At 47.9% G+C, this 17006-nt stretch overlaps 1 protein-coding gene across 2 annotated transcripts in view; it reads right to left on the reverse strand.

Annotated features, from left to right (window-relative positions):
* Positions 1-6256: 6256 nt before the first annotated feature.
* PAX5 (paired box 5) overlaps positions 6257-17006 on the reverse strand; it is a 121938-nt gene continuing 111188 nt past the window's right edge. For both annotated transcript variants that reach the window (XM_017821124.1, XM_017821123.1), the window contains 2 exons: positions 13843-13929; positions 6257-6726 (listed from right to left, as the gene is read on the reverse strand). In XM_017821124.1, coding sequence (XP_017676613.1) covers positions 6650-6726; positions 13843-13929 — 164 coding nt within the window. In that variant the 3' untranslated portion in view covers positions 6257-6649. The remainder of the gene's footprint in view (positions 6727-13842; positions 13930-17006) is intronic.

A 17006-nucleotide genomic window follows, 5' to 3' on the forward strand; every position in this document is an offset into this window, starting at 1 on the left:
AATCTCTGAGTGACATCTGCTTTGGAAAAACTCCCTCCCCCATTTCTGCTGCTGAGCATGATACTGTATGGTAGAGACATCCTTTTGGTCAGTTGAGGTCAGCCCTCCAGCTGCATCCCCTGACAGCCTTTTGCCCACGCCCAGGCTCCTCTCTGAGGGAGAAGCAGAGAACATCTTGATGCTGTGCAAGCTTGCCCAGTGAGACCCAAATATTGGCATGTTACCAACATTGTTTCAGTACCTGTTGGGCCTGATTGTGCTGCCAGCTGGGGAAAGTGTTCAGTGACCCACCACTGCAAGGCCTGGCCTTGTCCAATGGATGCCTTTTCATGATGGCTCCCAATATCCCACTTCAAATGCAACCACCAAGTAACTTTTTTCCCAAGACAGGCAGGACACAAGCTGAGGACAAGAGTGAAAGCAGGCTTTTTGAACTTAAAAAAATTACTTTTATTTTGGGAACCAATAAAATTATGGTAAATATTTACAAATAATTATCTCACATGAAGGTTACGTAAAACCAAATGTCCACAAGTAACAGTCACTCTCATGAAAAGACACACAGATATTGAACTACGCCAATCTTATTGCATGTTTCTTCAACTAATCTAAAAATAAAAAGTGTTGCAGTCAACCATTTAATTTAGAATAAAATCACAAATTTCATTATTGACAAGAAAAAGATTTGAAAAAACCCAAATAAATGAAAACCTCCCCTTCAAATGTCACCTCTTTTTTTGACCCATGCCGTAGCACCCCCAGTCCCCAGCCCACCACCTGTTTTGCTCCCCAAAACAAACCCCAAAACAAAATCCCCAAAATAATGTTCGACATCTTTGGCAAATTGGCACTGCTGTAATTACATTCAAATATTATAACACACAAAAGCAACACACAGCACTAAGGAAAAAACACCAAGATTTCAAGTCTGTTCTTTTCCTACTAGAAAAAAAGAATACAAAACATACACATTTTAAGAAGCATTTTTTCATCTGTTTTGCAACAGATGTTATCCCCTACTTTCAAAGGCAATTCAACAGTTATTTTTATGAGTTGGTTTTTTTTGTAAGTTATTTTTTTGTTTGTAATGTATTTTTCAAGGGGAGGAGGCTTTATTTTTCTCCCTCTCTTTTCTTTTTCCTCTCTTTTTAAAGAAGTAAGGTTCAATGCAGGCATTGCAGACTTTGGTGGATACAGTAGATATGTATTTCTTTGATACTAGACATCTCTAATACAAAGTAGTTTGTCTGTAAGAAAAAAAAGCCTGTTCTTTTTTTTCTTGGAAAGGAATTCCATTTGCAATGAAATGAGTTTCTGTAATTTCAAAATGTACAAAGGCCACTACAAAGTGAAAACAAGGTTTCTTTCCACAGGAGACTCAGCAAAGGGAAAGGCAGGTCTAAATGCCCACTGGCCACTTTTCCCATCTAGTTTTGACAAGGCAAAGCCAGAGACCTTGGACACAGGGGTCTGTCTGGGTGGTGTCTCGGGCTGATGCAGGACTAGAGTCCACCTTTCCACAACCTCCACCAGCAACTGAGAGATGTGAGCGTGCCTGCACATACATATGTGGACAGCAATCCCTATGTGCCCACCTGCCCCACAATGCTGCGGCCACATCCAACTCAGTGCCCTTGATCTGGTTCCTGCCCTGGAGCTCTTGCATCCTGTGAGCCCTTTCACAGGACTGGTGAGCGAGGCCACTGCTGGAGCTGACACTTAAGCCAGCCATGACACCGAGGGGAGCAATCCTGACACTGCTTTAATGTACTTTTCACTCAATATTTCCATGTCGAGTCCCATTAGCTCAACCAGAAAAAGGACACCGTTTTTGATCCTTTCAGATCTTTTTGTTTCTCACACTGCAGTAATGTGTGCCTGTGATAGGAGCAGGTCTGAGGGACCACAGGGCTCCACGGCTGGTGTCCCCGGCCTCACGTCACCCCTGAGCACTCTGCCTCCAGCACGAAGCAGCTCTAGCCAGAGCTCAGGATGTGTGCCCAGTGCCTGTGTCAGTGCAAGCCACCTGATCTGACTCTGCCTGACAATGCCCATACAGTACCATCACTTGTGTGCCCAGTAAGACACTAAAGGGCATGTTAGCCAAGAGCTGTTGGCCCTCTAACATTAAGCAATGAATCCAGAAGAAAAAGCAGGTTTTTCCAGAGTTTGCTGGGACAGAGTCATAGGGTGGATCAGCTTAGTGCTGTGCTACTTGTTGTGTCTGTGGACTCATATTTCCCAGTGGCAAATATATGCAGGAAAGAGCACAGCACCAGGGAGGACACTCAGACATAGCTGTGTTGGAGCCAATAACAGCTACACAAGTTGATTCCACCATGGCTCTTAAAGCTATGTGTACCTGTGGCTGGAAATAAGCAAGACCATAACATGGCTTCCTCTCTCCTCCACGCTGAAGGACATGTAAAATAGGTAAATTAAAGAAAATAAGAATACACATACAACCCCATCAGCTAAGCGTGGCAGAGCATTTATTAAAACCCAGCAACTGCTAAGACTTGGCATAGCAAGCTCACCACACTACCCTCACCCCTTGCTCTACCCTCTCCCACTGCACTGCCCTCACACCACAGCACCAAGAGAACTCAGCCACAGGGAGCCAAAGGAGGATGATGGCTTGTAAGCACTCCACTGTTGTGAGCTCTATGGACTAGTCAGAAAAGATTTCTTCCAAAAGATGCCTCTCATCCTTTTACCCCTTTTTCCATTTTTCTTCCCCTGGTGCTACTTCTTTCCTGACTGCCTCCTTCCCAAGTGCATCAAGCACCGATGTTGTCCCAACACTTGCAGTCCCAGTGTCAATCAGATCACTGCTCAGACATCTTGGAATGAACGCACACTCTGGCCCCAGTGTTTTTCTGATTTAACAGTGAACAAGCAGAGCTTTTGGTCTGTGGATTCAGTCCTAAGACATCCAGAGCTCTTCAGTCTGTAGAGCTGCCTAACAAAAATGTCTCCATAATGGAGTCTTTGGACACAGATGCTAAGCAAACTCAGTGCCCACAATGTTTTATGTCTTCTTTACAGTCACAGTATCACAGCATTTGATTGAGGGTTTCCTCAAAATGTCAGTTCATGCAATCCTGTCTCATGACTTCTGTTGAGTTTGTCTTACGTCAGCATTTTCCTTCTCCACCTTTCAGATTTCATTTCTTAGCCTGTCTGTGTCAGCAATATATTTAATAAAATTATTGCTGGAATGCACAGTACTGGAAAACCCTCCATCTAGCCAAGTGTATTACTGAATTTAGTGCTGAAACTGCCTGAAGGCACTTCGTGGGGCTGATTTCTGCAAGGGTTTAGTGATGATACACTGCTCTACAGGGGATCCCATCTGAGTAAAGGGTTGGCAGAGCAACTTAAACCCCTGCACTGGTCATACTCTCTCTCCTCCTTGCAGTCCCAAGGGGTCATTTGCTTCTCCACCTCACCCAGTGATCTCTCCCCCATGAAACAGAGAGACCACGGAGGACAGATGGATGCAGACAGTCCTCCATTATCGCTGGAGGACCACCTTCTTCTACCAAGACTGCCTTTCAAAGACATTCTCCAAGGAGGACATTCCCCCCAGTGAAGGTCATGGTCAGAAAGTCCAGTCCTCCTGAGGAAAGGAGTTTGTAAATCCCAAGTGAAACATTTTCAAAACCAGAAAGTACTATCAAGAAATGCCTTTTCCAGCAGCATGGCATGAATACTCCATGGCCTAATTCTTACTGGCCATTCTTGCCAGGAACATGTCCCAACAGATGTGAGCATGCCATGGCTGATGTGTTCTGGGAGAAGGGCCAGGCACAGGTCCCTGCCTAGCACGTGCAAGAGTGGGAGCTTTGGGTTTCCCCTTGGCAGTTCTGACTGAGACCTGTATGCTGCCTATGCACCTCTGCAGTCCCTGGGACGGAGCCCACCACTGTGCCTGGCAGGTCAGCTCTGGCAGAGGTCTGGCCCTGGGGAGTCCTGATGAAAGCCTTGAGGCCAGCCAGACCCACTGTGCCTTTCCTAAGTCCCTAGCTGAAGTACAAGGGCTGCTTGTCTGAGCACGCAAATATCTGCCAAAGTCTCATGTTTGGTCTTCTTAACGTTTTCTAAATTAACATACATCACACAACCCATGCTGCTGAGGAAACAAATAAAAGAAACGTGGTTGCAGGGCAGTCAGCAGAGTGGGTGAAAGACCCATATGCCAATGACAAGAGCTGCTGTTCCTTCACTGGTCACACAGATAGACTTGTTTTAGCCCAGTCTGGTCACCAAGCAGATGGTGTCCCCATAGCTGATGTAACTCAGTGCACCTCTGCTCCAGAACCAACAGCAGCACCTATGGTCACGCCCTTGTTTCTCACTTCTTCAGCAAAGGCACTGGATGGCCACATCCCTTCCTGAACTCACAGAGAAGGTGCATACAGGAAGCCTCATCCAGGCTCTCACATGTGGTCCCAGGAATGGTAATGTCCTTTGCAGATTTGTCCAAGCAATCGTGGGGTGCTCAGAAAGGTACAAACCCAAAGCAGTGCTTCAGAAGGTTACCTGTATAAACTATCCATGCTGTTATTTGTCTTTAGTTAAAAATGGGTATGTATCAGTTATTAATTGCTGATAGATGAAAAGTAGGACTTATCTCACCAATAAGCTCGTCACAAAACTTACTTCTGGATTAGGGGCAAAATTTGAAAGACTCTGGCCAGAATCCCTGATGGGCTCTGTGAACGTCCCACTGAAATGTCATTGAGCCAGTGGGACCTAAGTGTCTCTGTGGCTTTCGAGGATCAGAACACATCTGCCCTAGAAACTTGTAGGTGATGGCTGCGCTTCCATAGCATAAGAAGATTCCACTGGAGTTGGAGAGAAAACTTATCAGCACATCAGTGGCCACTATGGACACCAGACATGCAGCACAAGTGGTGAGGTGGGGAGACAGGCGAGACAATAGTGTTAACTCAGGAGCTGCCATTTCAGAGAAATGCTTGTACAGCTGGAAGCAGGTAAATACCTCCTTGAATGTTCATCCACAGGAATCAATCTCAGGTTTGACACCAAAAACCCTTCTTCCACCGTGGGGCACTCATGGGCAAGTGGCAACAGGACCCCTTAGCAGATCCTTTGTGGCTCCGGGTGGATGAGGGTGGTTGGGCCAGAAGTAAAGAGGCTATGGCCAGATCTTCATCTCAACAGGACCAGGCAGCTTCTCCACTGCCTTCAGGAGGGAAGGGGTCATGCCCATCATCCTTACGTGATTGAGGTTGTCTGCCCCTTGGCCTGGGGCGGGGGAAGGCTGTAGGGAGAGATCAGCAGTTCTCCTGACTCCATAGAGCTGCCCTGATTTGTGTAGCTGCTTAGGGGATCATTTGTGTAGCTGCTTAGGGGATCATTCTCCTCTCTTAGGTTAGTCCCCCACAAGCCACACATTGAAGGACATGTGACTATTAGTGCTCCCTCTCTGAGCAGAAGGGAAGAAATGTGGAATTAGCAGGGCAAAATTCCCCCCAGGCGTGTCTGGGCTACAGTGGCTGGAATCTGCGATGCCTTCACAGAAACACACAGACCCCCAAAACAAGCCCCTTTCCCTCTAGTTTGCCTTGGAAAGTGAGTGCAGCTGCCCTCATGCCCGGTACACCCCACTAAGTACAATCCACTAAACAAAAATCATTACCATGGTACTTTTTCCCCTTCCGCTCAGGGTTTTCATGGCTGAGTTTTAGCACACAGTCTATTGCGATGTACATAAGGTGTCCGCTGCTATTTAGGAATTCCCTCCTGGAGGCTGTTTAACTTGAAGCCACCAATTTGTTTCAGGGCTATGATGGCAAATGAACATAAATGAATATTAAGCAGTGAAATATCACAAAATTGCCCACGTCTTTCAGTTGCCCATGTGTTTGATACCAGCATGTAGCATGATCTCACACAACCGTCAGATAGGATGCTCTATACAGAAATATCAGCCCAAAATACAGCCACGATGAGTGATAACCTGGTTCAAAGTTGCTTAAAGCTTACTGAGTTCTTTGAATCAGTGCACCTGTTTCAAAACACACTTTCAGATGTGTTTTGATTTTGTATTTTTACAATGTTGCTGCTTATGCTTAACCCACTCTTCTAGTAATACAAACAAGCAAGTAGCAAGTATTTACAGTGATGCTTGTGTAAAACTGAGCAGACTGATTTCTTTTCCTTGCCACAAAAAAAAAAAAAAAAAAAAAAAAAAAAAAAAAAAAAAAGAGAGAAGAAAATTGCCTTGAGTCTCATAGCGTGTTTCAGTGTGCAGCAAGAGGAAGCTGCCCCAAGGGGAGCTGCTCACGCCTCTTCCTTATCCCCAGATACAGCCATGGCACCCGCAGGCGATTAAAGCAGTAGCCAGCCGGCTGCAAAGAACATGAAGCTACTGTGCACTTTTGAGCACACAGAGCTTCAGGAGAACCCCTTCCTCCCATTTCTCTGTTTGATTCGAGACTCAACCAGATTTAAGAATACAAGAATGAGTTCACCAAGTTTAAAGAGCAAAATTTCAATGATAATGTTCCTAGTAGGTAATTTCTCCATCCCTTGTGGTGCAGCTGGCGTGGTTGTAGCAGGGTGACTGGCCGCGGTTGTCCCAGGTGGTGCCGTCAGCGCCAGTGCCGGGGCTCCGGCATCAGTGGCGGTCATAAGCAGTGGCAGTGGCTGGTGGGGCTGCCCCACGGGCCGCAGTGCTGTAGTAGTAGGGGGAGCCTGTGAGAGATGAGACCACCATGAGGAAGACAAAGGTGGAAAGGTGCCAGCTTGCAGCATTCTGACATGGGTGGCAGAGAGCTCTCCAGCCAGAGCTTCAATAAAGGCTGGGTAAAAATCACATTCATGTATTCTGCATAAGAAGTGGGTACCGTTGCTTTGCATTGCTGCTGGCAGTTCGATACCTTCTTCCCTTCCTTCACTCAAAACGTCAATTTCATTTACTTCACCAAAACAGTTAATCACTTTTTAGAATGAAAGGTCAAAATAATACAGCCCCAACCCACTATGACATTGTGACTTTTTTGATTTTCCCCCCTTCTTTCGGACAGGGGAGGAGGAGGTAGAGGAGGTTGAACCCCAAAGCATTCAACATATTTCACTGAAAGCACTCCTTTACTGAGAAAAGGCCTGAAAAATATTGGTAATGATTTTTTTCTGTCCTGCAAGGCTACAGAGTGGTAGATAGAGTGATCACTCAAGGATCACCAGGAACCTGGACTGTTTGCTTGGAAGAGGAACAGTCTTTGACTTGTACTTGGAGAGACACCAATCTGTCCAGACAGCACCACTTGTTAAAAAACGTTCCAGGCACACCAGCAATGAAGCCAACTCTGCTCCATTCTAAAAGGGGAGCTGACTCCACCAGGAAAAGGTGGTGCCATCAGAGCTCAATAGGGCCTGTGGACCTCTCAGGAAAACATCAGTGGCAGTGAAGCCTAGGGTGTGTTTTTGGCTGTTTACTTCCCACCCCAGACTCTAGCAAACCCTGCTCCTGCAGGTCCAATGATTGCCCAGTCCCTGGATGTAGTCTGAGTGTAGCAGCGCCCCAGTTGTTCCATCACCATGACCCTGCACATCCTTTGGAGTAGGAAGGAGAAACCCAGTTGGCATGCCCTATGCTGCTGTTCACCTGCTCTCTGCTGAGCCAAGAGCCTCCACCTCTAGGAGGCTGGAGAACCTTTTGGTCTCTCCTCCTGCTGCACAGCCTCCAGATGAAGGCTTTGCTGTTCAGCCCAAAATGACCTGAGTAATTACTGCTGGTTCAAAAGCCCAAACACAGAGCGTGAGTTGCACAGTCAGCCTCCAAGAGAAAGTTCATGCACGGTCACCATTAACCACTGGCAACATGCAGGGCTACCTCACTGTTGTGGGTCCACCAGGATCCATCTAAAAGACAAGCCCACCTGTTCCTTCTAGGCTGCCACATCAGGCAGAGTGCCCCTGTCCAGAGTGCCACATCAGGAAATCAGCTCAGCCTTCATCGCCAGCCTCCTGCTTCTCATTTCCAGGGGAGCATCTGCTATTGCACAGTATGTGCAATGCACTCCTTGGCACAGTCACAGCAAAGGAAACTTCTTTTTCTTGATCAGTGTCATACCACAGCATGTGGTACTCTGCAGCTGCAACTCCAAGGGGTCAGAAACAAAGGGGTTTGGCTACTGGAATGTGGCTTCTGCACCAGTCAGTGCTGTGGCAGAACAGGAGCTTGTATGCAGGGAGGCAGTCTGTGTTGTCCTCAGTATCATCTTTAGTGACCCAGACATTCACACTTAAAAATCAGACAAAGCCACCACAAAGGGATGGGTTCAAAAAGAGATAACCGGATCTTCAGGAGTGTCATCCCACCTGACTGGGAAGACAGTTTTACCATATCCAAGAATAGCTCAAAAGAGTCTGTGAAATCACTGGCCAGGATAAGCATTTGCAAAGTTGTCTATATACAAACTCCTAGACAGGAACCTAACCCATCTAGGTTTATTTACTAAAAGGTAAAAATTTTAAGCCATAGCCAAAGGCATCAGAGCAGATCCATTCAGAGGGTCATCATCCCATTTATGCTTGCGCAAGTGTAGAGCTGACATCCTTGTATTACCTGCTGAGGGCACCACAACTGCTAGCCTAGGATAGACAGACAATCCTCTTCCAGGTAACTGACGCCAGGTTAACAAGCCCCTGACTCAGGAACTGTATTTCCTGGAGAGAATACTAGAAAGATTCAGAAAGACAGTGAATACCTTTCTCATTGGCAGTCTAAAATTAAATGCTGCATACTAAGTATCCCAGTCAAAATCAAACCATTGAAAACATGGAAGCCTTCCTTGGTCAAATTGGCTAGTCTTGAATGAACAAAGGCAAGTGTAACAGCACACCAGACTTTGAAATGTGCATGTCCAGTCTAGCTGGGATTTTAGGGATGTTCGCTGTAGCAAGTGACCTAGGGGCTGCGCTCTCGGGGGTGCCAGTTTTCTGGCCCATGTCCATCCAATGATCCATGGGGATCATTTTGCACTGCAGGACAGGCAGTATCTTGAGACAAAACAACTCACAGGCCAGTGAAGGGTGGAAATGCTCTCTTCACCTGCCACATCACCACAAGGTCGATGTTGAGCAGCCAGTGGTGGTCCCAGCAGAGACCCCAGTTCCCACCAGCACCAGAATCAGCGCTGGCCATAACAGCTCAACTCAAGCAGAGGGGTGAAAAATCCAAAGGAGGGATCTAGCAGCATCAAACAATTTCACCCTGACTCATTGAGCAGTGTCTGGGTCCCACCAGAGCTGGATGCAGCACTTTATGAGGTTATGGAGTAAATGGGGTCTTTTGGGGGTCAGGGCCTTTGTTTTCCCACTCCCTCTTCCTCCACTGCAGTTCTGATTCAATGCAGCTACCAAAGCCCAATATTTTTCCCATGCTTTCCAAAGGTCTTACACTTCTCTCAAGTTAGATGTTTCCAGTTTGCCTTTCAGAAGTGCAATTGAAAAAGCTTGTATTTAAAGTGAAAAATGAAAGTATTCACTCTTCCTGTCACCATGCCCCCATCCAGAATAGACTTCTCCATCCTTCTGTCGTTTTTCCTTTCTAATTCATACTATCATCAATTTATTTCTTGACACAGTCATTTCTAGTGCCTGCTTGTTCTCCAATCTTTCCACGGAAACCCACAGAGGAATCAAATACAATCCTAATTGACCAGCTCCAAGCCCTGCCTTTGCGAGGCACCATGCCAGCACTGGCAGCCAGAACGCCACAATGGTGCAGCCAAACCCACCCAACCAGTGCGCAGGGACCATGTCCGTGTTGGACGTGGGACACCACATCAAGTAGAACCTACAGCAGGCATCATTGAGCCAAATACTACAAGCCAGCACAAAACTGAACCGTTTTTCTTCATTAGACAGTGTTGCTGTTATACACTCTTATCATGCATGCATTAAGCTGACCCTATGCTGGCAAGCACCAATCTGTGCTGACAGTGACAGTGTGAGCCCCAGAACTCGTGCGCACGTGTTCATGTGCATCCCTGCACTGTACCACTTGCAGGCGATTCACTGCACAGTGTGGGGAAAAAATAAATAGGAAAAAGGGGCCTTCCCCTCACGTCTTTGTCTGGCTTTGAGATGGGTACACCTGCTACAGCCACCAAGCCAGACACCACATGAGTGACCAGGGTCTGTGTCCTCTTCCCAGCACATCCCCCTAAGAACTCAAGGTCTGTCATCCCTCTTGCTATGGTCAAGGAAGGACTGAGCCAATCTCCACATAAAAGACTGTCATGTCCCTGCCACACAAGAATGGTGTGGGTGCCACCAGGGCTGACAGCAGGACTCGAAGAGCAGGAAGATGCTGCAGAGCTGCAGCAAGCAAATGACTTCTTCTTCTGCCCCTGCTTCTCTTGACCACTCTGGAGGACTGTGGCTTGGTTTTCTGCCCTTCCCCAAGAGCAGTGGGGCACAGAACCTGGGATTGCCCCAGAGAGGAGGGAGAGCAGTCCCCCATCTGCAGCATTTCCCAAAACGGCTGGGGCAGATATGGCTTGGCTGCATGGTGCACAGGAGTGGAGAGCACCAAAGCAAGAGCAGAGCAGGCACTGGGGTGATGGTGAGCAGCTGGTGCTCTTCTGGGTCCAGACAGCCTTTTCCCACTGTCTGCATGCCACAAGCATGGTTCTGCCTTCCCATGAAGACACCACTTCACACCCCTCACTGCTGCTCCACACGCACAGGACAAAGATTAGAGACTAACAACCAAAGCTTTCTCACCATTGTCATCTCTCTCTCAGTTCCTATTCTCTTTACGCCCCCCAAAAAATAAAAAATAATTTTTCAGCCCAAGTATCCTTTCTTCCTACCACTTGCAAATCGTGGCATCTTCTCCTTTTAGCTTCTTTTTCACGGGTCTCAGCCTGGTGTGATTGCTGCTGTGCAATTCTTCCTTGCCAGCCCAGGGAATTAATTGAACATAGGAACTGTTAAGTGCTTACAGTATTACACTTTCATCTCAGTGAAAGGAACAGGACTTTGTAAAACAAACTGTGTCAGGCAATGTACCAGTCCTGATTAATTCTGTCAGGGGTTCTGTTCTGAGGCTGATACTGCCAGAGCTTCCTCTCAGGAGAGAATTACTAAGTGCTCTCACGTATACTCCTGAGAGGAGTGGAAGCATCCTGGATATAGTGCAAATTAACCTCCTCTCCACTGCGGGTGCTCAGGCTCATCACATGGCACCTTCTGGGTGTGCAGGGTGACTTGGGGCAGGTTTTTAAAGCACTGCCACAGAGTCCTACTTGCCCTGAATTACCAGTAGAATTAGCAGGCACTAGGAAGACAGGAGTGCAGGATCAGAATCAGGCTTCCAGTGACAAAGGCAGAGTTGTGGTTAAGTGGGATTTTTGCAAGGTACAAGAGATGTCTGACCCACAGCCTGTGGCTGATTGCGGAGACATTGCTCAGATCATATCACTGTACTTAGACCTACCAGTGGTCAGGCAAGGGGATTCTCCCTCCAGGAACCTCCAGTTCCCCCCATTTTGTGACCAGGCTGAACTGAAATGTTAAGTTAATCTTCAGGACTTGATGCAGAACAAAAGTTCCCAATTTCTTTTTCTTTTTGATGCATCAAGACTTCCAGTCTCATAACTCCAAATCGTAGCGTCGTTAAACACTCAAAGCAATATAACTTTATCTGTACAATCACTGAGCCTGTGTTTACTGAAACAGAAGATTTTGAAAACGCCAAAAAAAGTATATCGAAGAGGGTAAAAAAAAGGAAGGCAAGATTATATATTTTAACAATTCGCAACAGCAAAAAATAAAATTAAACAAAAAAAAAAAAAGCATGAAACATTTCAATTTCAATAAAGCTGAAGTTTCTGAAAACAGGAGCATCCAAAGTTTTTTGCCCTTGCCTCATTTAAACACAGATTCACAGCATGCTGCTGAGTAAATACTGCTGAAGAAATCCTTGCCAGCCTGAGACACAAGCGTTTCTGCAAGGAGCATGCCATCCCCATAACTGTGCTCATATGGCAAAGATGAGATGGAATTTGCCCCCAAAATGCATCATGCAAAAAGGAAAAGAGAAAAAGAGAACAAATGGAGAAGAAAGGGAATGGCACAGGTAAAAGGTGTCCTGGCAGCAAGCAGCTGTCTCCTGGTCGGCCTCTGCTTTAAAGTCTTCTCCTGATCCAGACTTACGTATCTCCAACATATTCAGGGCACCATGGAGACCTACCCTGCCTGGCACCCTGGACAGCACACTCGGAGCTGATAGAAGCCCATCACCTCAAATGAAGAGCTGAGCAGGTCATGGGCACAACCTGCTGCTGATAGAGTCGAAAGGTTACTGTCCACCCCTGTGAGGCTGCACAGAGCTCAGGAATGGCTTTGGGATGGCTCCGGATGGTGCACACATCCTCCCCTGTGGTGGCGGACACCCACAGGCAGGAGCACGGTGCACAGCTAAGGTACCCCTCCAAAAGCCCTGTCTTCACGAAGAAGGGCAGGGTTAGGGCTGGGTTGTCATTTATTTTTAGTGTCATGCCTGGTTTTTTGCTGGTTTGCAAGCAAAATTTAGAAAGTCACCTACAACCAGGCTTCCTAGGCCCATCCATGATGCAAAGCATTGCTGAAGCAGTTCTTCTGCTTCCAAAGGAGTTGCAAAATGAGATGTGAAGAAAGCATGGTGTATGCTCTTCCTCCTGGCAAAAGCATCTTTCCCACGCAGCCCAGCCAAAATCCCACCAGTGCTACTGACTGTGGCCATGGAAACTGTGAGTTTGAGCATGGGGACTCCCTTGGCTTTGTGCAGCTATGCCCATCCATATTAGCTGGAGATCTGTCTCCTGATTTATGATGGAAGTGCTAACAAACCCTTAAATGTGGCACAGCAAATAGCAGCATTATACCAGCACCATGGCATGAGAGGCAGAGGCAGTCTATGGCTCCCCAAGGATTTGTTTAAGGACAAGAACAATGATGAATACAGCCTGGGTGGTTCAATTACATGGGGACTCAATTACTTAAAACAAAGAAACTGGACTAAAAAAGTATGACAAAAATTCAGAATTATTTCGCTGCTGGAGGTCACATATAACAGCCCTGTCATCCATAAATCTGGAAATCTCTAAGGCATGCTAGTCCTGTGTTGAGAGATGACAATTAATTGGTATTTTACTTACCTCATCCATGCAAATTATGCAGGGAAAAATTCTAATTACTGCATGCTACATGTATATAAGGTCAAGGGGGGCCAGCTTTTGACAGTGGTGTAAAATGGATTATGTTTATCCTTCACATGAGGGCCATGATCCCGCATGAGCTACAGGGCTTCTGTCTCCCATCGCTTGTACTGGCATCAGCAAGGCTGCACGGGCATAGTAGTCCCTTGCTAAGGAGGGATGGAGTGGGCAAACACACAATTGGGGCACAAATGCAACATGAGGTCAGGGAGAGATGCAAAGCACTTGCATGAGCAAGCAGCAATGGCATGGGGACTGATGGGGCTTACATCTGGCTGTAAGCAAACTGGCACCTCAAGTTTTGTCTGAACAGGATCCCTTACCCTCAACAAAATGCAGATCATGCTTTCTGGCAACACCCCATGTCTCTGGAAGGATTTTATCAGGCAAAAGCAGGATGATGAGAGGTTTGGGTGGGGCTTTTTCTTGGCAAAGTGAATCAAGAATAATTATGCACCCCAAAGAAGACCTGCAGTCCCATGCATGGGCTGAGCATAGGGACTGAGGACCAGGTCAGTACACGTGTTCTGCCCACCCCAGTGGTGGAAAAACACCACACACATTGCTCTGAGCTCTCAAGGTGGGGGTAGCCACTTACCCAGGAGTCCAGGGTTGGGAAACCTCCAGGAGTCGTTGTATGTTGAATACTGCGGGTGGCTGTACGGGGTCCCAGAAAACTCACTCCCTGAGTTAGAGAGACAGAACAAAATATTATTTGATTTGAGATGACAGTTACCATTCTGAGAAAAATGAGCTCTTCAGCGCGTACTGTGCTCCAGTGATAGCCACAGTAAAAACACTGCAGGACACCTTGAGGGAGGGCAATACGGGTGGGCAAATTATTAAGTAAATGAGTGCAGTCATCTTTCAGGCATCCTTTCCGTGCTGTAGCTCAGGCCTGCTAAGCTAGTGGGATTTTCTCAGGCACCCCATGCTGAGAACAAGGCAATGAGGAGGGATGGAGAGGCCTCTGGGACACACTGATGGGGCTGGTCCTTGTCTCTATGGCCCAAGAGCACTCAGGGCAAGAAACACAATACAAGAACAGGGCTGCTCAGATAGGGTCTCTGCTGCAGGACAAGATGAACCAGCCAGTTTTCTAGATACTGGGTACCCTTCCAGGAGAACATGGTCACGGTCCCAGCTATTTGTCCAACACTGTAAGCCAAGGAGAAGGATGTTTGCATCAGTTTCAGACATCTTGAACCTTCTAGACAAAGGCAGAAAAAATGCTTGCCAGCACCCACCCTCCCCATCTGTTTGTTCTCTTCACATGTCACCTCCTGCTTCGTACTTCAGCTGCAAGTTATTCAGTACAGAGCTTTGCACCATGGGGCTCTGACCCAGGCCCTCCACCGTGCAAATACCAACACTGCTGCTGCTTTACTAGGAAATTTTCTTCAAATGACAGATTTCCACTCTCCTCTATCTCTTTCTTCCTCCTTTCCTTCTCTCTCTCCCACACATAAATATATACATGCACAGTGCAGCATGGCAGGAGAAAGGATAGGTTTTCTAAACCAAGAGGAGGGGGCTACCACCCTGCAGCAGAAGATGCTCACCATGATTTTTGCCTGCTCTGGTCCTTGGTGCTGGTGCAGCCCCCATGCCGTACACAGGAGCTGCCTTTACCCCAGCTGGGCAGGAGACCCCTGATGCCATGTCCTGACCACCCAAGGCTCAGCACCCCTGCCTAGCACAACTGGCAGACCCACCCTGGAGACCACTCCTGGGTCCCCAGGTCAGTAAGAGGCCTTCTCTCTCAGGACACAGTTTAGGCAAGTTGCTGGCCTACTGGCTCCAGGAGAGAGGCGATGATGCTCTGGTCACCAAAATATAGGGTCAGATCTAGATCAGCTTGGTCTCCACATGATGCTGCTTCAGTGAAAATGAGTTGCCTCTCCATCTGCACTGCAAGGTGAACACACTGAGTGTGCTGACAGTAGGACCTGCCCATCACTGGTCTGCTCCAGGAGGTCTCTGTTAGCATCCCTTTCTTGTTTCTCACTGCCCTTCAGACCCATGGTATTGCATCTACCAGCCTCAGCCTGCTCTCTCCCCGTGACACAGCATCCACGGAGAGGAGGTCCCAAGTCAGCAGCAGCAAGTGCTTCCACACTCAGTGCACCTTGCTGTGCCAACCACATCACTTCACAAGCTCAGAGAGGTTTTCTTTAGTGCCTCTAAGGAATGGTATTAATTCACCATGAGCCAGGAAAAATGAAGCTGTTTTCAGACCTTTCTTCACAGTGAAGTACACCATACCTACAGTTCCTCTCTGCTCTTGACCCAATGGATGATAGACAACTTCAGCACCTGAATGTTACCTCCATCACTGTGCTCACTCTAAAAGACTGAGGCATGGCAAAGCTGGCAATGCCAGAAGATATGTCAGGAGCCACCTGATGTACCTGGGCCACTGGTAAAAGCATCTGCATTGCCTTCTGCAAGTCAGGAATCCAGCTCTCTCCCACAGGACACAGAAGCTTCTCTCTGGTCCTTTCTGCCTCTGCACCACCACAGCTGAGGCTGTTGTCTCACCCAGAGCCCTCCCTGCTTGCCTCTTCCCCACAAAGCCTCTCAGCTTCCAGCAGGTTTCTGGCCCAGCTTAGTCTTTCTGGTGTTTGCCCAAGCCTGCAAAGCACATGGGCAGCAATAGGTCTGGGAATTTCACTTGTGACTGTCATGATGTTTCCCAGCCCCTGAAGACTCACAGCCAGATCCTCCTGTCAGTGTGTGGCTCACACAAATCCCTTCATCCTGTGGGTGTCTCTTCTACAGGGAGGAGATCACACAGCACTTTCTCCAGGGGTTTCATTTTTTCCTTTCCACAGGGAAGTGAGAAATTCAAAGATTTAGCCCTTTTTAGTTGCACAAAACAATTCGGCTGCCTGACCAACATGACATGTGAAAGCCGATGGGAGAGACTCTTGCTGCCACATCCTCCCCTGGAGCTGCACAGGGCATGGACAGAGGGACAGGACAGACAGGACAGCAGGACAGATCATGATCCCTGCTGCAGGCTATTTGCACAGAGTGCAGAGAAGAGCCTGTCCTGTCCTTTGTGCACCAGGAGCACCCCAGGCTTCAAATGAAGCTCACAATGAACTGTCATATGCCTGCAAGAGCTGTGTCCCAAGAGGGAGCATGCTCCCCTTGGACAACCCCTCATTTTCAGCTGTCCCACAGCCCTCTTTTCCTCCCTCTTTCTCTCCCTCCCTCCCCTTCACACCCGCTGCTCCTCTCTCCTGTTCTCCCAAGGCTGCACAGACCCAGTCTGTCCCATGCTGATGCTGTGCATGCCACGGAGCAGGCAGCAGTACTTTCCAAATGTTCATCCGTGCTGCAGCAGGGCTGCGGGTGGGAATGGGCTGACACTTCATTGTTTCAAGCTCTCCAGCCTTGCTCTCCTCCCCCACCATCCCCACTGCCCTCCTCCCCACACTCGCACACAGACACACATCGTGGACCCTCTCTGGGGGATGCTCCAGTGCCTGTCAGGCTGAGGCTTCCAATTCTCTGTTTTTTATGCCTCAGTGGTCAGGGTGTCAAGCTCCTGCAGTACAGACCAGCCAGGAGCTCGAGGAGTCACTGAGCACCATCAGCTCAGTGACAGTGTTGCTTGCTTCTTAACATACTCTGCATATCCATCAGCCTTGCAGGGGGGAAAAAGAGAAAGAGAGGGAGGGAGAGAGTGCGTGTGTGTGTGTGTGTGTGTGCGTGTGCGTGTGTGTGTGTGTGTGTGTGTGTGTGTGTGTGTGT

This window comes from Lepidothrix coronata, unplaced genomic scaffold (assembly GCF_001604755.1).
Source record: "Lepidothrix coronata isolate B3197 unplaced genomic scaffold, Lepidothrix_coronata-1.0 Scaffold89, whole genome shotgun sequence".
In the NCBI taxonomy this organism is placed as follows: domain Eukaryota; kingdom Metazoa; phylum Chordata; class Aves; order Passeriformes; family Pipridae; genus Lepidothrix; species Lepidothrix coronata.